Source organism: Melospiza melodia, chromosome 4 (assembly GCF_035770615.1).
Source record: "Melospiza melodia melodia isolate bMelMel2 chromosome 4, bMelMel2.pri, whole genome shotgun sequence".
Lineage (NCBI taxonomy): Eukaryota > Metazoa > Chordata > Aves > Passeriformes > Passerellidae > Melospiza > Melospiza melodia.
In genome coordinates, this window is record NC_086197.1 from 2,208,115 (window position 1) to 2,232,620 (window position 24,506).

Genomic DNA, 24,506 nt, shown 5'->3' on the forward strand with positions numbered 1-24,506 from the left:
ATAGCTCATTTCCAAAGGAAAAAGTACTCACATTTATATGTATTTAAATATATATATCTGCCAGCCATACCACTTCTGCAAAAGGCTGCACCTCTCTAAAAAACTGAATGAACTCCAAGAATCTTCCTGCCTCAGCACCTCAGGGGAAGGGACAAAGTGCCACAACCCAGAAAAAGTTTGAATTTACTCTCACCTGTCCCCTTAAAGCAGCTGCACAGACTGTAGCCATCAAAAGCTAAAGGGTAAGTCACTTTTTAGTGAAGAGAAAGGCAAGATTTTTTATTTATGTACTTATTACAAATGCTCAACTAAGTACTCAGAAGCAGTTGAAAAACCCACTTGTGGTATAAAAGGGTTTTTTCCCCACCACAGACCTCAGAGTCTCAGAATTGTCCTCTGAGGAGCAAAATGAAATGGTTTTGAGAAGAGAGGCTGGGAGAGCTCCCAGCACATTGCAGGGCCTGCAGAGGGACTGGGGACAAGGCCTGCAGGGACAGCACCCAGGGAATGGCTCCCACTGCCAGAGGGCAGCCATGGGTGGCATCTTGGCAATGAGGAATTCCTGCCTGGGCTGGCATTGCCAGAGCAGCTGGGGCTGCCCCTGATCCCTGCAGTGCCCAAGGCCAGGCTGGAGCAGCCTGGGATGGTGGCATTGGAATGGGATGGGCTTGAAGGGCCCTTCCCACCCAAACCATTCTGGGATTTGGGACACTCAGAATCCATCCCCAGGGATTTTTATGGAAGTTGGGGATGGAGAAGGGAAGGGAGACCCTTCCTGGAGTGCTGAGGTTCCCAGTGAAGCCCCCAGATCCCAAAATCCCTTCCTAGAGAGGAGTCGGGGTGGGGATGGATCCAATGGCAGGCTGGGAGAGCTGGGAATGGAGGGAATTCCCTGGAGAGGGAGCCTGGGGTGGGATTTTGGGAAGGGATTCCCAGAGCAGCTGGGGCTGCCCCTGATCCCTGCAACGGCCAAGGTTGGACACTGGGGCTGGAAGCTCCTGGAAGGTGTCCCTGCCCACTGAACTGGATGGGCTCTGAGGTCCCTTTCAATCCCAGCTGTTCTGTGTCTCTTGAAGGAAGTCACACCGTGTCTCATTTTTATAAAGTATAAAACCATGGTGTGTATTTACCACAGAAATGCAGACAGAGTTTCAAAAATGCCCTGCATTCCGCAGGGATAAAAGGATTTTTTCCCTCCAAACCAATGTAATTTATCTGGTCCCAGCAACATCTAACACCAGCACACTCCATCCACTCTGCAGGAAATTATTTCACACTGCAGGCAGTTTTGGATAGCTCTTTGTGCTTTTCCAAATCAATGCTTTCCATAGATCTGGCCCAGATGTGCATGTGCCCAATGAACAACTACCACCCAGTCTCATCTTCTGTCCAAAATTACTCCCACACTGTGATGCATTAATTTGGGGAGGAAAGGAAGAAAAAGGAACCTCTCCAGCATTCAAAGAACACAAGACAACAACAGGCAGACGCTGTAAAAGGATAGAAAATAAGTTATCATTTCTCCACAAGCTAATACACTTGTGTTATTGTTGGGAGCTGAGAGAACATGATGTTTACTGAGCAGCAAAAGAAAACAAACACCATTGTACCACTCATCATGTGGCACAACAGAGAAATCCAGGAGCACAGCAATGCCACAGGCACGATCAGCTGCACAACCATGAAACCACTCACCTCCCTCTGTAAAAACGCTATTTGCCAGCCTCCAACCAGGATTGAACATTGTCAACCCCACCACAGAACACACACCACACACAGGCTCATCTTGATTCTGTGTAGCACTCCTGTTCCCACAAACGTGGGCAGCTTATCTGCACCAAACTCCTACAAAAAGAGCTTTGATGTGGGTGAAATGCACACCAGGTTTGTCTGCTCAGTGCCCAGACCAAGAAGCTCAGCACAAACTGGGAACAACCACAGGAAACTGAAGTTTAATCAATCCAAGTGCCCAGTGCTGCACCTTGGCCACAACAACCCCTGCAGTGCCATGGGCTGGGGATGGTGAGGCTGGGCAGTGCCAGGCACAGAGGGACCTGGTGGGCAGCAGGGCAGGAGCCCTGTGTGCCCTGGCCAAGGGCCCAGTGCCACCTGGCTGTGCCACACTGGAGGGCACAGCAGCAGGGAGGTCACTGCCCTGCCCTGGCACGGGCAGGGCTCAGCTCCAGGGCTGTGCCAGCTGTGCCCCCTCAGCCTGGGCAGGACCTTGGGACACTGAGCAGGGCCAGAGGGGCAGCGGGGCTGGAGAGGGGCTGGGACACAACCCCTGAGGGAGCCCTGAGGGAGCTGGGGGTGCCCAGCCTGCAGGAAAGGAGACTCAGGGTGCCCCCAGCACTGTCACAGCTCCTGAAAGGTGCCTGTGCCCAGCTGCCCCTGGGCTCTGTCCCCAGCAGCACTGGCACACCCAGAGCACACAGCCTGAGCTGGGCCAAGGGAAATCCAGCTTGGAGAGCAGCAAAAAGCTTTTCCAGCAAGGGGGAGAAAGTTCTGCAATGGCTGCCCGGGGAGGGGGTGCAGTCACCATCCCTGGGGGTGTTTAACCAGCCTGGAGGTGGCACTGGGTGCCAGGGGCTGGGCTGGGCTCCAGGACCTTGGAGGGCTCTCCCAACCTGGTGATTCTGTGAATTCTGTGATTCTGTAACTGACTCTGGCTGTTGGTCATGTCAAACTCTTTTAATCCTTTGAAGTTATTCCCTCTTTCCTGGGAAATCCTCTCCTCAGGGATGGATAATACTGGCAGAGTCCTTAGGAAGCAGCACCTTTAGCCCAAGGTTTATGTGGCTGGACTCCATGGTCCTGAAGGTCTCTCCCAAGCCAGGGATTCTGTAAATTCTGTGCAATGCTTGTCCTGGCACCATGGCAGGTCCCACAGGCAGTCACAGGCCCAGAGAGCTCAGCTGGTGCTGCCAAACCACCAAGATCCCACAGGATGGAGTGTTTTTTTCACATAGATGTCCACAGCAAAAGTGGAAAAACCAGGTTTCTAAACAGATCTGGAGTCTCCTCCACCTCTATTTGCAAGTCTGTTTCCTGTTTGATGGGGAAGATTCAGATTTAGTTTACACCCCGTGGATGCAGCTCAGACTGGAGCACTGGAGAGGCAGCTCTATTTCCATGCAATGGTTTGAGTTGGAAATGACCTTAAAGCCCCTCCAGTGCCATCCCTGCCATGGCAGGGCCACCTCCCCCTGTCCCAGGCTGCTCCAGCCCCAGTGTCCAGCCTGGCCTGGGCATTGCAGGGATCAGGGGCAGCCCCAGCTGCTCTGGCAATGCCAGCCCATCCCCTCCCCACCCTCCCAGCCAAGAACTTCTGCTTTAAACCTCATCTAAATCCAACCTCCTTCACCTTAAAGCCATTCTCCTCTGTCCCATTTTCCCCTCTCTTTTATTCTGCAAGGGTCAACAACAAAAATAGCCCAGGTAGAGACAAATCCATGAATTTTCAAGCTCCAAATGCCCACAATCCACCTCCATTTAGGTTTGGAAGGTGCTGAATACCTTTGGAGCACTCACAAACTCGGTGTTGTGAACCTGAATTTGCAGTGCCATCCACACCCCCCTACTTCAGCTCATCCCCTGTCACTTCATTCCCTTCACAGGAGTATTTTTGCCACCAAACCCTGCATTTTGCTGCCCCCCACCCCCTTATATTTTGCACTGTGGCAAAAACTTCAGCTACAACCTTTAAGATGATCCATTTACAGGCATCAACTTCACAATTACACTTGGAACAGCAATCAGATTTGAGATTCAGCAAGAATCTCTCTTTACACTGAGGACTCATTTTCCCCCACACTGTCTGTATTATATTTTTTCTCTGTTTTTTTAGTGCAGATGAGCAATTCCTTTTGCCAGCCCGCTGTCAGCTTCCTACCTGCCCAATAAAACAGCGAGAAAATTAGATTATGTCAATTTTTAAGAGAAAACTGTTAACATTAATGAATAATAAATGTTTCATTTCTGTAAATTTGCTTTTCCTGATGCCTCCAGCCAGGCTGGGTGGATAACTGCCTGCCTATTTTACCTGCCCCAGGGCCAGCCCTGTTAAGTGTGATTACTGCTAAGCTATGGATGGCAAACTGAGGCTTAATTATCCATTTCCTGACTCGAAAATTTGTTTCACAGGAAGAACATTGCAGTAACAGTATGTGGGCATTATGCTGCTGCAGATTCTTTTTTATGAAGCAAAACTCAAGGAACAGATAATGCAAATACAACTTTTAGGAAATTAATGCTCAGTTAGGACCAGATAATTCTTACAGGAAAGGAGGGTTGAAGACTCTGCTGGTTTTGACCACAACTGTGGGTGTTCAGCATCTTTATGTCTCTATAAAAGCCTTTTTTTCTTTTTTCTTCTGCTCCCCAACATCAGAGCAGACTTATGTAAATATTTGTGCTTAAAGGCAGAAAAGAGTATTACAGGATGCACAGGTGCAGCTTGGAAATCCAGGAATAATCCTCTTTTCCTTCTGGATCAGCTTTCTTTGAGCATGCAATTCACTTTTCTTCACTCAGACTCGTGCATTCAAATGAAAATACTCATTAAAGACAGTGGGAAACACCACCAAAAAAAAAAAAAAAAGGCAAGTTGATAAAATATAAATAGTTCTCATCTGATCAGGAAAAAGAACATTTTAGTGAAGTGCAATTGAAGTGAGTGCTGAATCGCTGGGGGGGAATCAAACAAAGCTCCAGTTTTCACAGGAATCCACAGTAAACTTCCCACCACCTGTTCCAAGGGCTCTGTGCTCTATCACACACCTTGTTGAGGCTCCCAGTTCCTCACTTTAAAACACCTTTGAAGCTCCAAGCACAGCGTTTGTGGTACCAACTGCTCAAAGCTTGTCCTGCTCAAAGCTCCAGCTGCATTTCATGTGTGGCCAAGGCAGGATTCACTGATGTACTGACCTGTTCCTCCAGCAAAAACACCAAAAATCTGTTTAACAGCAGCAGCCCTGGGCAAAACCCACAATTTCTGGGATACACAAGATCTGTTCCTCCCAAACAGACTGGGTGAGGTTTTCACTGTTTTATGGTTTGGGTGAGAGTTAAAGGATAATTCTTTTACTGCTCACTCAGAAATCTGACGGTACAAATAACACAAAAGTATTGTAAAACTCTGCTGAATATGTTTCACAATTTATCACATTAAGGTTGGAAAAGACTCAAATTCATCAAGTCAAACTGTTCCTCCAGCACTGCCAAGGCCACCACTGACCCACATCCCCAAGTGCCACATCCACAGGATGTGGAGGGAATGGAGGCATTTAATGTCCTCCTGTTCAGCCCTTGACAGGAGGAATTTTTTCTGTTATCAAAATCTAAACATCCCCTGGCCCAGCCTGAGGCCGTTCCTCTCCTCCTGTCCCTGTTCCCCGGCTGTGCCCTCCTGGCAGGGACTTGTGCAGAGCCACAAGGGCCCCTGAGCTTCCTTTGCTCCAGGCTCAGCCCCTTCCCAGCTCCCTCAGCCCCTCCTGGTTCTCCAGACCCTGCCCAGCTCCCTCAGCCCCTCCTGGTTCTCCAGACCCTTCCCAGCTCCCTCAGCCCCTCCTGGTTCTCCAGACCCTTCCCAGCTCCCTCAGCCTCTCCTGGTTCTCCAGACCCTTCCCAGCTCCCTCAGCCTCTCCTGGTTCTCCAGACCCTTCCCAGCTCCCTCAGCCTCTCCTGGTTCTCCAGACCCTTCCCAGCTCCCTCAGCCCCTCCTGGTTCTCCAGGCCCTTCCCAGCTCCATTCTAGATGTGCTCCAGCCCCTCAATGTCCTTCTCATCACACAGGGCTCAAATCTGCCCTCAGGATTTGAGATGGGACCTCAGCAGTGCCCAGCACAGGGGGATTCATGTTATATGTATAACATAATTATCATATAAACATCCAGATAATAAAATACACAGTACAGCATTAAAACTATCAAAATCACCCCTCAGGAAACAAAATTAAGGGGATTATTTTGTCTTGTTATTCTCCATGTTACACCACACCAAAGGACCTGAAATACAAACCAGAGTACAACAAGGTACAGAAAAGTACAGCCTTAGCCAAAAGACAATTGTGAACAACAAAGGATTTGTAGAGTTAAACAAAGGAAGCAGTTGCTAGAAGCAACAAATAATAATTTCAGCAGAGCATTGTGGATGTCTAGAAAGCTCAGTCTCCTCTCTGCGGGAAACAGCTGCAATGTGCCAAGGAAACTTCAGTATTAAAAAGCAGGAGGAAAAAAAAAAAAGCAGAGTAAAAAGAAACCTTATAGAACGCAGTTACTCCCATTGCTGATGGCCGTGGCCACACAGCAATTCCAGCATTTGCTTTCTCATTTGGGCTCGACCCCTTGTGATCGCTGTGGCATTTGTGGTGCTCCGAGAGCCGAGCAGAGCCACAGGAGAGAGCGGCACCGAGCCCGAGGGTTCCGCCAGGCGGGAACGCCGAGAGCCGGGCAACAGCGCCGGGAAGGGAGGAGAGGGCAGCGTGTGAGGGGAACAAGGCAGCCGAGATGAGAGGAGAGGTCAGCCTGCGAGGGAGGAAACAAAGTACCTGAGAATGGAGGAGAGGTGGGAGTGGGGGGAACAAAATAACCGAGAAGGGAGGAGAGGGCAGCGTGTGAGGGAGGGACAAAACGCTGAGAAGGAAGAAGGTCAGTGTGTGAAGGGGAAACGAGGTACCTGAGATGAGAAGAGAGATCAGCATGTGAGGGGGGAAAACAAAATAACTGAGAAGGGAAGAGAGTCCAGCGTGTGAGGAACAAAACACCCGAGAAGAGAGGTCAGTGTGGGAGGGGGGAACAAAATACCGGAGAAGATGTGAGGGGAGGAACAAGGTACCGGAGAAGGTAGGAGAAGGTCAGTGTGTGAGGGGGGAAACAAGGTACCCGAGAAGGGAGGAGAAGGTCAGTGTGTGAGGGGGAGAACAAGGTGCCCAAGAAGGGAGGAGAGGGGAACAAGGTACCCGAGAAGGGAGGAGAGGTCAGCATGTCAGGGAGAGGAATAAAACACGAGAAGGAAGGAGAGGTCAGTGTGTGAGGAATAAAATACCTGAGAAGGGAGGTCAGCATGTGAGGGGGGAACAAGCTACCCGAGAAAGGAGGAGAAGTCGGTGTGTGAGGGGTGAACAAAACCGGGGAAGGCGGGAGAGGTCAGCGTGTGAGGGGGGGGAACAAAAAAACTGAGAAGGCAGAAGAAGGTCAGTGTGTGAGGAACAAAACACATCAGAAGGGAGGTCAATGTGTGAGGGGGGAACAAGGTACCCGAGATGAGAGGCATCATCTCCCACATTCACTGCCCAGCACACAGCACCGTGAGCCAGAGCTCCTCAGGCACTGTCAAGCTGAAAATGTTCCCAGGAATTGCTGCAGTGAGGGAGTTTGAACCGCAAGTTGTTGGGAGGATCAAGTGTTGACTTCCCAGAGGTGTGGAAGATGTGTTTAAGTGCTCTGCAAGCAATAACCCGTGACAAATGCACTCATTTGTTACTGCCTTCCCCCTCAAAGCTGCAAACACAACATCACACAGTGGCTTTGACACTGAGCATTTCAAGGACTGGGCCTTGCCGTGAAAATGTCAAGCAACACCTGAAATCAAAGTAACATTTTGAACACGTTTGCCTTATCAGTATTTAAGTCCCTGTGTTAATCAGAATAAAATCCACTCCTTTCTGAAATTCAGGGGTTTATTTATATTTCCCCCCCTGCTTCCAACCTTATTTTTAGGGGTATAAAAAAAGAGCCTGTCCAGAGCAGTTCAGCACAAATTCTTCTTCCTGACTGTCCTTACACCCCTCAAGACATCACAAGCAGCTCCATTTCAAGAGATCACATTGAAAATGTTTTATAAAGCTCCCTGGGACAAGAACAACTCTACTTCAACCCACTGTGTCTCCACTGAGCTACAAATTTCCACAGGTTCATTAAACTAAATGGACTTATTTCAATTTTATAATTGAAAACTGTTGTCTTAAAGACAAGTCCCAAATGGGGTGATCTACAGCTTCCAGCACTATTTAACCTCAAAGTGTATAATCTGATAATTCATGTTTTGAAAACCTCTCCAGAGGCTCATGGAAACCACTGTAAAAGTTGGGTGCTTATAAAACAAAGCCAGACAGAAGGAAAAAAAAATAAGACTCCAAAAGGTATTTAACAATTTAACTTGGCAGCAACATATTGAATGTTTTCTCATTATTTTCATAGGTTAATGGATTGTTCCTGTGAAATTCTGGATTTGTGGAAATGAATTAAAGCATTCAGGGAAGATATTTCTTCACAGAGACCATGAGGTGCTGGTAAAGCAGGTAAACAAAAATTGTAGTGTCCAAGTCAATGGGCATGGGAAATGTATTCTAAAAACTGATTGAACAATTATAAATAATAAATTGAAAAAGAGCTGAAATCCTGAGGGCAGCACCTTCCACCCTCACCAAGGGGAACAAAGGTACAGCCTGCAGGGAACTCCCTCTGCCTTGAGCAAAGAAATAACTCACTGCAAGAACAGCAGCACCAAGTCTGTTCACAATCCTGTTAAGCACCCAGAGCAAACAGAGCATTTTAAAACATTTTCCTCCTCTACTTACATTCCATTAATCTTTCATGCTGTTTACACAGTTGGTTAGAGCATTTTCAACAGAAGCTGGGGATCTTTTTATCATTGAGGACTTGCAGATGGCTACAGGAGAGATGCAGCAAAAAGGCTGAGCAGCCTCCAGCCATCTAAATAAACACCAGCAGGGAATTCTTTATTTTGCTAAATTAACCAACCTTTAATCAAATTTCCTCACCCCAATACAAACGATGCCAGGCGAGGGAATGATCAGCTGGTTTCTGAAACAAAGAGGGGACTGCAGTGGCTCCAACAGAATTCCCCTCTGTCAGATGGCAGCAGCAGAGGAGGAATTTCAGTCCCACACACAGGAAACCCCAGGGACACCAAGCAGCTGCACATTCCCCAGGTAGGAACAGGGATGGAGGCAGCAGACAGCCCAGGAGATGCCACTTACACCTCCAGGTACAGAGGGACTTCACTGCCACCCCACTGTGTGAGACCCTGTCCAGGAGAGGAAACCACAGGGACCAACTCTTCTTTTGGCAATTATCTTAGATCCAAAAATTAAATCAAGCATTCCATGTATTACCACATTCCCAGGAGAAAGTCAAAGCCCTGAGGATCAGCATTTTCAGATGTGCAAGAGCAGAGCCTGGACAGTGCTGCTCACACCTGGATCATTAAAACATAAAGAATATTTCTGGAGCCACACCCCACATTGCACCATGAACCCATCCTTGGTTCCACACCTGCAGCAGGAGCTTTGGGAAATTTCATCACTCACCTCAAGATGTTAAACCTGCACAACAACCAAGAGCTGTTGAAGACAACACCTATGAAAAATTTAAAAGCACAATCACTTCCTAACCAAACCCAGTATTTGCACTCCTAGTTTTGCCAGGTTGGGTTCAACTCCAGCTCTGCACTGGCTAAAGCTAAAATAAGAGCTGAAAAATAAAGCACTTGAAGCTTTTAACTTGGCATAGTCACACCTCTTGTCCTTTTCTATGTGGTTGTGTATTCACATTTACTCATTTTTAAATGCAACCAAGGGTTTGCATCAATCCACAGCCCAAAATACCTAAACATTTTATACAAGTGCCTGGAGATCATTTCAAGGAAATTTATAGTTTACAACCACACTCTGCCATATACAATTTATTTTCAGGGAATTTCTGAAGTACTTTTCTCATAGAAGAACTGCTACCTTTATAACACTGGAAAACACCATTTGCAATAAAAGTGGTTTTAAGAGACCATTACAGATCAGAATAACTCCAGTTTATTCCTTGTAGCAGCAATTTCTCAAATGCAACAGCTCCACGTTGCTGTTCCTCACTCTCCATCACAAACTGCCATCTCAGCTCTGCTGGTTTAGACACAGAAAAGACCAAATGCCAGGTCATTAGCAAAAATCCATTCAGCAAGTTCACTTATAATAAAAACAATGGCCACAAGCACTAAAGAAAAAGAATCCCACTTGTGAAAAATAAAGTATGGTCAAGGTTTTTTGCCTGCACTCTCAGCTTCTGCAGAGATCTGTTGGGTGCTTCTGCTTCTGTGAAAGCTCAGCACAAAAATTTCACTGAGGTCTTATGGAGTCACTGCTAAAGTTTGTTTTCCCCCAATTAAAGAAGCTATTAAAGGCCAGCTTTAAAAAATAGCAGCCTTTAATTGGGAAGAAAAACGCCCAACAAGAAATAAGAAGCAGACACATGCACCAATTAAAAATCTGACAAGATCTTTCTGTCTTAAAAAAACAAAAAAGCATTTGCTAAATGCCAGGTTGCTTGTTTCAGAATACAAAAGCTGCTTCAATCAGCTACCAACAAAACAAAAGGTTAAGAGAAATCAATATCCAAACACGTGTTTGTCCTCTGAGTGATAAAAGAAAATATTGCCTGAGCTGTCCTCCAGCAGGTGAGCCAAATTTGCTCTGTTATCTGCATGGTTTCTAAAAAGCCATTGCCAAAGCCCCTGGGATCAGCAGGAATCTCTGTGACAGCATCTTGACCTTACAAAGTATCTTTTATTTAAGGAAATTGAGGATTTTTCTCATCCAGGAAGCAATGAGCAGGTTTGGGTGTGCTGAGGAACGAGCACAAGTGCAGCAGCACAGGGACAGAAGCTCAAAGCCCTGATATCCAACACCCACTCTGGAATCACAATCCCTGATATCCAACACCCACTCTGGAATCACAATCCCTGATATCCAACACCCACTCTGGAATCACAATCCCTGATATCCAACATCCACTCTGGAATGACAATCCCTGATATCCAACACCCACTCTGGAATCACAATCCCTGATATCCAACACCCACTCTGGAAATCACAATCCCTGATATCCAACACCCACTCTGGAATCACAATGCCTGATATCCAACACCCACTCTGGAAATCACAATCCCTGATATCCAACACCCACTCTGGAATCACAATGCCTGATATCCAACACCCACTCTGGAAATCACAATCCCTGATATCCAACACCCACTCTGGAATCACAATGCCTGATATCCAACACCCACTCTGGAATCACAATGCCTGATATCCAACACCCACTCTGGAAGTCACAACCTCTGATATCCAACACCCACTCTGGAAGTCACAATCCCAGGAATTGTTTACTTGTAGCAAATAATGCTCATTTCTTCTCAGCACTCAGAGGACAAGAACAAATTGAAGATACTTCCAATAGCTGTAAAGACACAGGGAAAAGAAGGAAAGCTCCTTGGAGCTGCAGCAAAACTGGGAATTCAAGGACAGACTTTGCAAACCCTCATCAGCTTCCCAGACACTGAAGATTTATTGTTGGGGACATTCCCTTTATTTCTCCTTTGGGAGAAACAAGAGGGGAACTGACCAAGAACTCAGTGTGACCCCAGCACTGCTGGGGATGGAACTACACCTTCCTAAATCTGGGAATTCCTGGGAGCTCCTGGCTCTTTTGGGATGATCGGTCATGTCCTGGGACAGCTGCACACCCTGACAGTTCCAAATTAATCCATCCTTGAGGCTGTCTCTGTTCTTGGCTGTAAAACCAAGGTGAATTCCATGAGTGCAGGGATCCTCCTACAGGAAACAAGTCACAAAGTTCAAATGTGTTCCCTGACACAACAGGAAAAAGTGACACTTCAGAGGGACAGAAGGGAACCACAAGTGGGACTCTCTTTCCTGTTGGGTTTCCCTTCATCTCAGAGCTTCCTGCACCACAGAGAGCAGGGAGAACTTAAAAGTCCCAAACCAGAGCCCAGAAAAATCCATTTCTGACTGGATTTTAGTGCTATGCAAGGTAAACTTGGTCATGATCTCACCCCAAACACTCCCCCTGGAACTGAGACACTTTCTCCTGGGATATCACAGAACTACAGGAATCCTAAATCTGGGATCACAGAAAAGGGAATTATTCAGTCTCTTGTGAGTGAGAGCTGCTGAGCTTGAGTAAATATCAGAAATTATCCTTCATTAATAAAATAATTTCTATTTACAGAAAGCCTTTCAGCTTCACCCTTCAAAGCATTTCATAGACAACACAAAGAGATTTTGCAGACCTAAACAATGTTTGCTTTTTGGAAAACATCCCTGTCTTTGCTATAACCAAGTAAAACATCAATACTTAAAGAAGCTCCTCTGGTTTTGTTTGTTTACATCAGAAAAACCGCAGTCAAAGTTTTGTTGTTTTTCATCCTCTGTTCCCTTTATGGACCTTTCCCACAGCAACATGGGAGAAATAAACAGCCTAAATAAACAGGGACATGCAAGTGTAAAACCACAAGGATTGGCAGAAGCCTCTATTATGCATAAATGTTTTGGAAATAAAGCCATCAACAAAAGGAAACTCAGCCACATTTCAAACCAACAGCTCGCTGGTAAGATCTGTAATATTTTTCTGAAGCTGAGTTAAATTACATTGAAGCCACACAGGTTTAGATTTGTCTGCAGTGCTGTTTTATGACCATAGAAACCACTAAAAAATTCACCTGTTGCTTGGCAAGTGCATCCTCACCTGAGCTCCTACACAAAAACAACGTCTGGAGCAAAGTGATTTAAATTCCTTTTACACCATTTGCTTTGTGCACTTGGCTAAGCCTAAGAAACATCAATATTATCACCACAACACTTTTTCCTTCCTCTGCAATCAGTTCTACCCTCAGGTTTTCATGGTCTGGCTCAGCTCTGCAGAGAATCTCTACATCCAAACCAAGTTCTAATTAAATTCTGCAAGTTTAGTTATCAGGCTGTTCTGTTGAATAACTTTAATTTCATAAAGTCAATAACTCAGTGTTGTGTCTAAAAACCAGGCCTAAACTAGCCAAGGTATCAGTGCCTGGAAAGCAAAGATTCTGAGACAAACATTTCTTTTTATTTGGAGAACAGAGCACTGTGAGCTCACTCTTCTGCTTTTAAATAAATTTAATAAGCCTGGATTTATTAAAATACAGGTACAATAGGAAGACCTTAAAATACTCTTGGAAATTACAGGAATCATGGAAAAAGATGATTACAACAGGAAATGCTGCACAGCCAGTGCATGTTTATTATTCTTCCACAGACAGTGGCACCAGCTGCTTTGTTTTACAGAATCAACATCTCCCTCAAGTTCTGCAAGATTTCAAAGGCCAGAGCGATAAAAAATAATTTAATTTTGTCCTCAACATTATAATTTACAGAAGATATTTAAATCAGAACTCTTCCTAGATGCAGAACTAGTGCCACAATAACTTCTCCAAAGTAACAAAATGAACAGAGTTTCTCTCCAAGACATTGGAGTAGCAGCCAAAGTTGGGAGCTCATTACAACTGCCAGCATCCTGCTGGTGTGACTGCAGCTGCCACAGCCACTGTGGGAGAACATCCAAAACACGTGAGAACATTCCAAACATGTGAGAACACCCAAAACACGAGAGAACATTCAAAACATGTGAGAACATTCAAAACACGAGAGAACGCCCAAAACATATGAGAACCTCCAAAACACGAGAGAACACCCAAAACATATGAGAACCTCCAAGACACGAGAGAACCTCCAAGACACGAGAGAACCTCCAAGACACGAGAGAACCTCCAAGACACGAGAGAACCTCCAAGACACGAGAGAACCTCCAAGACACGAGAGAACGCCCAAGACACGAGAGAACGCCCAAGACACGAGAGAACGCCCAAGACACGAGAGAACGTCCAAGATACGAAAGAATGTCCAAAACACGAAAGAACATCCAAAACACGAGAGAACATCCAAGACCTTCAGCATGGGCAATCTGCTGCCAATGCTCTGGTTTAAGCAGCACAGAAAAGATTTACAAGCAGTTACCAAAGTACTGAGGGGAACAGTGAATTCACTTCCAGGTCTATGACAGAACCATCCTCAGGAATGTGGGCAGACAAAAATCAGTGGTTAAACAGGACTGGACACAACTTTCTTTTCAATGCCCACAAGACAGACATGGAGGCAGCAGCACTTTGCCCACTCGGGCAGTCCCAAAGAGGAGTTCCCTCACTGGACTTGCTGCTCCTCCAGATTTCCAGCCAGATGAAGTTTGAAGGTGGGGGTCACTTATGGACCCCACAGCAATAACATGACAGTGCTTTGGTCTTCATGAATGGCACTGAGCTGGTACCACCTGCAGGGTTTACTCACAGCATCAGAGAATTTCGAAAAGATCTCCAAGACAATTGAGTCCAACCTGTGACAGAACCTCACCAGAGCACTGAGTGTCATGTCCAGTATTTCTGCAAGACCTCCAGGGAAGGGTGTCCACCACTGCTCCTGGAGTGACAGAGTCCCTACAGTGTTTGAAGGCCCTTCTTGTGTAGAAATCCCTCCTAAAATCCACCCTGAGCCTCCCCTGGCCCAGCCTGAGGCCGTTCCCTCTGCTCCTGTCCCTGTTCCCTGGAGCACAGCCCGACCCCCCCGGCTGTGCCCTCCTGGCAGGGACTTGTGCAGAGCCACAAGGGCCCCTGAGCCTCCTTTGCTCCAGGCTCAGCCCCTTCCCAGCTCCCTCAGCCCCTCCTGGTTCTCCAGACCCTTCCCAGCTCCCTCAGCCCCTCCTGGTTCTCCAGGCCCTTCCCAGCTCCCTCAGCCCCTCCTGGTTCTCCAGGCCCTTCCCAGCTCCCTCAGCCTCTCCTGGTTCTCCAGGCCCTTCCCAGCTCCCTCAGCCTCTCCAGACCCTTCCCAGCTCCAACTCCTGGACACTCTCCAACCCCTCAATGTCCTCGAAGTTGATGAGCCCAGAATGGGACACAACACCCAAAGTGCGACCTCATCAATGCCCAGAGCAGGTGAAAATAACTTCCCCGGTCCTGTGCCCACACAAATCTGACACAGACCAGGTGCCATGGTCCTTCTTGCCCACCTGGGCTCGCGTTCAGCCGCTGTCAGGCAGCACCCCCAGATCCTACACAAACTCCCAGCCCCTCTGCCCCAGGCTGGAGCAGTGCCGGGGGTTCCTGCGGCCAAAACACAGCCCCGGGCACTTGGCCTGGCTGAACCTCACCCCGCTGCTCTCAGCCCCTCCATCAGCCTGTCCAGGCCCCTCTGACCCCAGGATGAAGCAAAGCAGGAGGACGAGCGCCGGGCAGAGCGGCAGGGCAGAGGGACAGCCCTCAGGACAAGGCTCTCTCCAGCACTGCAGCCTCCCCAGCGCTCCAGGGCCAGCAGGGATCCAGGCCTGGGCTCACCCCATACCCAAGACACCCCACATCCCGGAAGCCCGAGCCGGGCAGGCCTCCCCAGCACAGCAGAGCCCGCACCCGGCTCTGAGGCACCCTCAGAGGCCCGGAGGATGCGGAGCGGGGCCGCCCCTACCTGATAACCGAGATGAGCAGCCCCGAGGGGTCCTTGCTCCTGCCCACAGTGCTGCGGTACCTCCCAACAGCGTCGCCCGCCGCCATCTTGCGCCCCCCCAAACGCGGCGCAGACACACGCGCTAGCACGCCGCAGCCAATCATAGGCGAGGAGGGTGGGCTGCCACCCAATAGAGAGCGAGGAGGGCGGCGCACGCGACACCAAGGCGGGGTGCTCCGCCGCGGAGCCTTCTGGGAGTTGTAGTTTTCATGGCGGCGGCGATACAGATTCCCACGCAAACCTTCGGCAGGTGGTCAAAAATGAGTAAAGGGTTAAAAAATTAGCGACCTGACGAGATACACCTCTACTCAAAAGCCGTCATTCACTCTGAGAGCGATTGGAAATGGGATGGGGGTTTATGGCACCAAAGCATCCTCTCAGAGCACTCACGGAGCAGGGTTGATTGAACAGTGAGGGGTTTAAATGTTTATAGAGTTAAAAGTGGATAAAGTGCGTTAAGTATTTAAATTAACGTGTTCTATGAATTAGAAATGCTAAATACTTATAGTGTGTCACAGCCTGAATGAGTCTGATCACAAATACACCAACAAGAATTGCTGCCACTTCCCTTAATTTAATGACCTTAAGCTATATTAAGAATAATTTCGCCCAGTTTTCCATGGGAAGGCAGTGAGGTGACCAAAGATAAGCCAGCCCAGGTGGTCCCTTAAGTGAGCTCTGGAAGCAAACTGGAGCATTTGGCACAGGAATTGTGGGGTTTGGAGCAGATGGAGGTGACGGATTGGAATCTGTTCACAACCTCAAAAATGCTGCAAGACGCAACCCTCGCTGTGTGGGTCTCTTCCAATGCTGGATATTCCATGATCCTACAATGCTGCCATTCCACAATACTGAACAGCAACTTCCTTGCCCTCAGTCCTTGCTTTACCATCCCTCCATCCCTTGCCACAGGATCACCTTTGCAAAAAGGAAAGGTGGATGTCACCCTGTCCAGGGCTGGAAATCCAAAGCTTGTTTTTCACCAAACATCAAACTAACCTCTCCCCAGAGCTGCCTCACTTTCCCCATTTCTAGGACACTTTTCAGTCACATCCTTTGAGAGCTTGTGTTAAAAAGCACCATGCAGATCCCAGGATTGTTGTTGTAGAGGCAGAATTCCTTAGGAAAGGCAGGAACAAGCATCACTTGGAGCTGCTGGGTGTTTTCTAAGCCAGGTTCACTCCATCATGTCAAACACGCTGCTCTTCCAGAAGTGGTTTTACTGCCCAAAGCTGCACCTTAACGATTTAATTGCATGGAAATTGCTGAAATCTGTAGGTGAGTCAAGAGTACTCATTTATACGAGCTCTGTTTGAAACACGAGGTAATTAGAAGCATGATAATTCCTTACTTACAAGGGGAGGAATTCCACAGTAGCTGTTGAGGAAGAGCCTCCATTCATTACAATCAACAGCTGGATCTGTGATCATTAGCAGAAGGGCAGAGTAAGAGCACAGACACTTTAATTCTGAAATAAAAGATACTTTATTCCTGATGAAGCAATGTGTTTCCAGAACAGAATTACTCCAAAGTAAAGTGATTTTATCTCCAGGTAGGGTGTGCATTTCAGTGTGTTCCTGTGTAGCTGTTCTGCCACATTTCCCCTGTGCAGACAAGCTCTCAGCTCCACAATTCCCTGTGCAGCTATGCCAAAATAAAAATCTCATTTTCCTTGTTTTTCTGAGCAGCTTTGCCAATGCCTTTGCCCAAGGACGGTGATTTGAATCTCTTGAATGGTAAGAGATTTGTGCACTGGCTGGAGGGAGTTTTTCCTCAAACTGCCGACTTGCCAATATTGTTTTTGTTAATTGGCAATTCCCATTGACTGCTGTGGAGCAGCAGGGCCCGGAGCCTGCAGAGGGGGTGAAATCGATGGGTCCCACCTTTTCATTCCTGACAGCTGCAATAATCACCTCATTTAGGAGGAACTTCATCAGGACAAACAGCAGCAAATCTGCCTCAGAACTGTGACCTGGCTGCCTTTCAACCCTGGGCTCTAATTGCTGAACCACTGCCTGGTTTCACTGAGCAGCCCCTTTCCCAAGCAAAGCCACAGGTAGGAATTTATGTTTTCTTTAAATGAAAGGGGAGAAATCGACAAAGGCCTGCCTGGTGCAGCGTGTGAAGGCTGAGATCTCTCTTGATTAATAATATATGATAAAATGAGGCTGAAGGGTCTTGAGAACATCATTTTTCCTCACACAATTTACACAGAAGGGTCTCAATCTGAAACCTGAGGGAAGGAAAAACAGGGGAAACAGTTTTCTTTCTTTTTCATGTTGTATTTTAGTGCTCTGAGGTATAGCTGGTAAAATGGGTGGTTCCTGGATTACTCAAACCAAAGAAAGTCCAAACTGACAAACAAAATGTTCATGATGATGAATGAATCCTTGTCACAACTTGTCAATAGAGATCAGGTTGGTTTAGCAGAGGGTCTCCCATTCAGAAGGGTCTGGGAATCACAGATGGTTTCATTCATCCTTTCCATCCATCCTCCCTTCAATGATAAAAAAGGAAAGGAGGGGTGAGCTTGTACTGAGCTATTCCTCATCAACTGGGCCACTTCCCCTGTAGTGCAGAGTTCTGCCAAAGAGAATTCTGAAGAGGCACAGGCAGAGCAGTTCTTTGGGAATATGGTTTATTCCTTTAGGTGATGCCTTGAGAATCTGAGCTAGGACAGAGGCTGGGCAGAGTTCCAGAATGAAGCAGGGATTTATGGAAAGGATCCATGGGTGCACCTTGGGCAGCACCAGAGCCCAGCCAGGGCTGCACCCAAGATGAACCAAAACGGCCCCAAAATGCACGAGCGCTGCCGGGGTCTGTCCCTGGGATCAGCTCTGCTCCATTTGCACCTTGCAGTTCATTGTCCCATTGCAGCTTTAGCCCAGGCAGTCCCACCCTGCTTGTTTTTCTCTCTCCAGCCCACGGGGTTTGTGCTCCTGGACTGAGATTTGGGGCATTTGTCCTTGGTGCCCAGCTGGAGCAGCAATTGTTTTGTCTCCCTGCTCTCACCATCCCACAATGTGAAGCCCAGACCCACACACTAAAGCAGCACAGAATGGGAAAAATATAAAAGCTGAAACCTGAGGCATTGTGGGAAGTGTTTTACCAAGTCCACTGGCCAGAGTTCTGTTCCCCATGTGACTGTGTGACACTAAGGGTTTCTTCCCTCTTTTCCTGAGGTAATTTTACCTGAAATCCCTTTCCACAGTTTATCCCCTGATATTTTCTGTTTCCTGGGAATTCCTAAACCTAAGAGATTTAGGGCTCTCAACCACAGCTTTAACATTTGAAAAAAATACCACAAATGCTTTATTATTTCATTTCAAACATTAGTGAAAATGCCAGCCCAAAGGGTTCAGCCCACACCACCTTCTTACAGGTGCAATTGCCTTGTGTGTAATGCCTTAATATTGGTTATAAAGAAATCCCCTTTGACTTCCAGCAGTGTAGATGGGAGCAGAGTGAAAGCCAGAATTTCCATCTAAGCTGCAGGAGCAGTTCTGCCTGCAGAGAGTGAGCCTAATCCTGTTGGCATCTCTCAGTCAGTTTAACAAAATCGATTTTACCCTTCTTACAGAGCTGGTCACTCCCACATCAGCTGCATTAAGCTGAAATTGGTGCATGGGTAAAGAATCAGGTTCCGGCCACTCTCTTCTTCCAAATAATTCTGGTTTTCTTATCAAGCTTTACCAAACTCTGCCTGAGTAAAGAATTGAGTACAAGTGTGCTGAAACATCAGGATTTGGTTCTAGGATTAGTCACACATCTGGACGACCTTGTTATTCCTATTTATCATTAAATAAGTGTGAACTAAAGCTGGTTTATGTTGTTTTTTGGAATTTCTGCACAGTTTCTCTTTCCAGCACATAGCTGCCATCAATTCTTTTTGTCTCTGTGAATAAGGAGAAACTCCCGGGGCAGGAGAAGAAGTTGCCTGGCTCAATGCTGGGAATCAAGGCAGAGATATAATTCAAATGTCTCCTTATTGTTTTTTGCCTCCTGACATTTCCCACCTTGCGCTGTTTTCTGCTGCTGCAGAAAAATAATAGCTAAGATTAAGTTAAGTGGAAAAATGCTGCTGCTTTTCCAATGTCAGATCCACAAAACCTCTGGTAATGCAGTCCCTGAAGGAAAGCAGAGCAGGTGGGAGGCGTTGCTTTTCACAGGCAGGTAAAATGCTGTAAGAGAGAATGTTCTCCTTTTCTGAATCATAAAAAAAAAAAAAAAATCCAGTTATTTGGTTTATTTTTCTCCCTTTATTTTACTTACCCTCACTAAGGGAATGCTGTTTTTACAATTGTCCAGAGGCATTTTCCAAGTCCTCAGGTGAGCGGGTGCAGGCTGTTTGTTGGCTTCTTGAAATTAAAATCCTTAAGTCTTAATCTTCCTTTGGAACCATGAAAAACCTTGGGTATAAAGAAACATAGAAAACAACACTGCCATTCCAACTCTCCCACGTTAATTATGGTTTTCTCCCTGCTTCTGTAAAGTTTTTAGATCCTACCCAAAAACTTATTTTAACCCAGCTCCATTAAGTTCCTCATGACTTGAAGATTTGTTGGGCATCAGCTCTTGCCTTGGGTGATATCCAAGCCTCAATTCCTACAGTCTGGGGGGAAAACAGGTGGCTGGATAGAAAAGAAAGTCCCAGAAGTCCTGCTGGCACTGAGTTGGAACCACTCGGATCATCTGTCCCAGCAAATAAATTAGGGAGGAAGAGTTAATGGATGCCCCAACCCCAGGAAAAACCCTCAGATCAGAGCTCCACCTTATGAAACCACAGCCAGCTGAGCCCCACAAATGCTGGAGATAAGGCTTCAGAAATTCCAGTGCTCACAGAAATATTTCATGCAACTTTGGATATTTTCTGCTTTGTGTAAGTAGAAGCTCCAGGCAAGAGAAGCAACAAGAACTTGAAGTGAAGTGAGTGAAACGCTGTTGTATTTCCAAGGGAAGCGGCGCTGGTATCAATCCTCCTGAAATGAGACATCAGCCAGCCAATTTCAAGGCTTGTCTTGCAGAAAATGGGGCACAAGATGCAGCAGCTGAACAGTCCTGCTGGCCTCAAATTTAATTTGCTCCGAGGTGATATCAGAGCAGGGTAATACGATGGTTGTTGTACTTCTAGAGAGATTTTGACAAAGTAAATCTATCACTGACAGGCACCACAACCCCCGTTTCACAGGAGGAGCTGTGGCCCAGGCATGCTAAAATCAAGCACACAGCAGTCCCCACTTACCTGACAATCTCAAGGATTTGCTGCCAAGAGGGGGAGAAACTGGAGTGATCTGTGCTCAATCTGCAGCTCAGCAGAGGAATTTTGATGGATATTCAAAACACCAAATGCCTGGTCAGGTTCTGCTCCCAGGGAACAAGTGATGGGATGAGAGGAAACAGCCTCAAGCTGCACCATGGAACATTCAGTTCGGACATCAGGAGGAATTTTTTCATGGAAAGGGTTGCCAAGCATTGGAGAATGAGTGCTCAGGGAGGTTTGGAGTGCCCATCCCTGGAGGTGGCACTCAGTGCTCTGAGTGGGGATCAGTCACAGGTTGGACTCCATGGTTTTAGAGGTCTTTCCCAACCCAAATGATTCTGTGATTTTACAGAGAATGAGAGGTGCCTTTGAAAGGCCTTCCCACACTGCTGTTAGAAATCTGAGCCACTGTTTGACCAGCACCTTCTTCACTTCCATCTTCACTAAAAAATAAAACTTAGGCAGAAAAAAGGGTTTATTTTTGCTAGTTTCTTGAAGAAAAAGTCCTTTAGACCTTCTGTGCTGTAATATCCCACCCTGAGCTTCAATGACCCTGTGTCTGTCACATGTGGCTGATGGTTTTTGGCTTTGCTTTTGATGGTGCCAGTTAAATTCACCCTGACCATTGTTGTGATCCCTCTCCTTGCCATGCCTGAGACAGTGTGAGGTCAGGATGAGAGGAAACAGCCTCAAGTTGTGCCAGGGGATGTTTATATTGGATATTAGGAATTTTTTTTCTTGGGAAAGGTTGTAAAGAATTAGAGCAGGCTGCCCAGGGCAGTGGTGGAGTGAACATCCCTGGAAAGGTTCAAAAAATGTGAGGATGGGGCACTTGAGGGCATGGTTTAATGGGGAAATGGTGGTGCTGGATTGACAGATGGACTTGATGCTCTCAAAGATCTTTTCCAACCTTAACAATTCCATGATTTTATGTGCCCAGACTCAGCTCTGCAGCTTAGGTGATGGAGAAGGGTTTGAGTTTCCCCTTGCCCAAAAACTTTACAATGCATCATGTTGGAATTATTCCAGTTTGTTGGGGAAGATGAACCCTGAACTGCCCTGACCCTCAGGCTGGGCAAATCTAAAATTTCTGGACAAACCCATCAGGCATCCTCAACCTGGAACCTGTTGAGCAGCAACCAATCTACAAGAGGTCAGTGATGGCAATTCCCAAATATTTGGTGGTGTGAAGGGTTTGTGGGCAGGGTGAGGATGCTCAGAGAGCTGCAGGCTCTGAAAGCCTTGTGATAAAGGGCCAAGTGAAGCACCAAATCTACAGGAACAGACTTAAATCAACTTTATTGCACAGCAGCGTTCTGTGGGCACCGAATAAGGCTGAAGACTGATGTCTTCAATTTTTTCTGTCAGCAAGAAGGACAAAATCAGCAAGACGGATCCTTGCAGATGAACCCCACGACTCCTTCACCACTGCAGGGCTGGAGACATTTCAGAGTGGGAGAATTTGGGTTGTTTTACCCATAATCTTTCAATCACCAAAATATCTAACAGTGCTTTAAAGATGTCAGTGGAGCAGAGGTGACCTTTGAGGTCCACATGACCTTTGGAACACAAGAAAGATGAGTCTCTCGTGAGATTCACTTGGAACTGCAGGAATTTAAGCTGTCAGCACACCTGAAAAGTTCCTAGAGGTGGTGGTGTATCCAAATGATTCAGCAGAGGTTTTGTGATTCCCATTGAAAATCTGCTCAGGCAGTAGTAAATGCTCAGCAAGAAAGGAAGCGTTAGCTGCTGTACATCTATAAAATGAAATGTAATGTGATAAAATGAACTAAAAGGTCTCCTCATCTCTGCATCAAAAACGGCATTGCTGTGGCTGCTGGTGCTGTGCAACAATTCCCCTTCAGGAAAGGCAACTCCTACTATGTAATATCATTTTTTTTTTCTCGTGATCTTTATGGGTTTGGGGAAGAAAAACATTTCAAGGAGTACCCAGCTGCAGGGGTCTGGTGGAAAATTAGATCAGCACAAGTAACAGGTATTTCCCACAAACTGAGAGGTGTCTGTCCGAGCAGGTGCTGGAGGTGACCGGGCACTGAAGGACATTCAGCTGCTCCTTTTGCTGCCTTCATCACCCCTTCACTGCCACCCTCCACTCCCCACCCTTCCCCAAATCACCTCCTGCTTCCCACTGTGTCCCCTCTTCCTTCATCTTCACATTTTCCTGATGTCTTCCACTAAACAGCACTCATATTTTTAAAATTGTAGTGGCACAACCTAAATTTGCAAATCACCGTGCTGCTGGTTCCTGTGTTAGATCTTTCTCCTCAACTCATGTACCTCATCTATTTGAATTATAAACTCATCAGGGCAGAGGCCACATTTTAACTGTAGCATAGTGGAGATTTATGTAGCATAATTAAGCAGCATAATAAAATACACCTCAGTGAAGGCTGAAATGGAAATTGTGGAACCCACGTTGGTTTCATTGCTCTTAAAGTGAACATGTGATGACTTTTTCTTACTTCTTTCATCATTTAGGTGATGCAGTGAAATTGTCACTGAGAAAGATCTGCTGATGGGCTGCTCACACCACCATACCCTGTCCCAACAGAAATTGTTCTTCTGACTGAAATTGTGTCCCATGTGTCCTGTTTTACCTTCCTCAGCCCTTCAGCCATCTCCTGGGCCTGCAAGAAAACTGGAGAGGGACTTTGGGCAGGGGTATGGAGTGTTAGAACAAGGGGGGATGGATTTACTCTGCCAGAGGGCGGGGATGGAGGGGATATTGGGAATTGGGAATTCCTGGTTGGGCTGGAATTGCCAGAGAAGCTGGATCCCTGGAGGTGTCCAAAGCCAGGCTGGATGGGGCTTGGAGCAGCTTGGGATGGTGGAAGATGACTCTGCCTATGGCAGGGGTGGATGAGACATTGGGAGGAAATTCCTGGCTGAGCTGGGATTCCCAGAGAACTGTGGCTGCCCCAATGTCCAAGGCCAGGCTGGACAGGTCTTGGAGCGCCCTGGGATGGTGGAAGGTGTCTCTGCCCATGGCAGGGGTGGCACTGGATGGACTTTGAGGTCCCTTCCAAACCATTCCATGATTCTGTGATTTGGTGCCACTGTGGCAGAAGATCTCCAAACCTCTCCACCTTCTTCTTCTGTCCCTGTGCTTGTGACACCCTCGTGAAAATGAGGTCAACATCTTTCTTCTGTTGGTGCTAGAGAACCTGGAATGTGATAACAACAAATACCCATGCTGGATTTGTGCTCTCCTGAAATTCTCTGTATTGGCAGCAAGACCTGGAACGTGGCAACAACAAATATCCCTGCTGGATTTGTGCTCTCCTGAAATTCTCTGTATCGTAGCGAGATTCCCTCATGGATCACTGTCCCAGGGAGCAGAGTGGTCCCACCCAGCCGTGCTCATGGCATTGAACGGGGCAGCCATGGATTCAGGCAGACAAGAGGAGTTGAGAAGTGCAGCACAGAGCACAGCCTCTGCTGTGTGCTTCTCACACCGAGGTAGGAAGGAACCAGAGGACACAAACACAGCCTCAGTTTCATTTTTCCAAGGGAAGAAGCAATAAGTTTGTAGCCTGGGGTTATGAACATCTCGGTCTCTCAATCACAGTCTCGGCAAGCAGCTGTGGTCGTTATGAGTTCAGTAAATTTTGGGGGCTTTGCAAAATGCTGCAGCCTCTTCAGCAAGAAGCTGTTTGCCTGAAGTGGGTTTAGTTCAGTGAGTACAGAAGTTGCAGGAAAAGCTATGAGGGTAGAGATACTCCTCAGTGTAATTTTTCAAAGTTAATGCTCCCCTGCTTCCATGGAATAAGAAAGGGCTGGAATATCTATGAGAACTTTATTCCCACCACAGCTGGAAATATAAATCAACATG

The 24,506-nt window shown here is 47.0% G+C and overlaps 1 protein-coding gene across 1 annotated transcript in view; it reads right to left on the minus strand.

Annotated features, from left to right (window-relative positions):
• The window catches only part of EXOC4 (exocyst complex component 4), a 359,365-nt gene extending 343,898 nt beyond the window's left edge, over positions 1 to 15,467 (minus strand). Inside the window, 1 exon segment of the mRNA XM_063153646.1 lies at positions 15,355 to 15,467. Coding sequence (XP_063009716.1) covers positions 15,355 to 15,440 — 86 coding nt within the window. The 5' untranslated portion in view covers positions 15,441 to 15,467.
• Between the last annotated feature and the right edge of the window lie 9,039 nt (positions 15,468 to 24,506).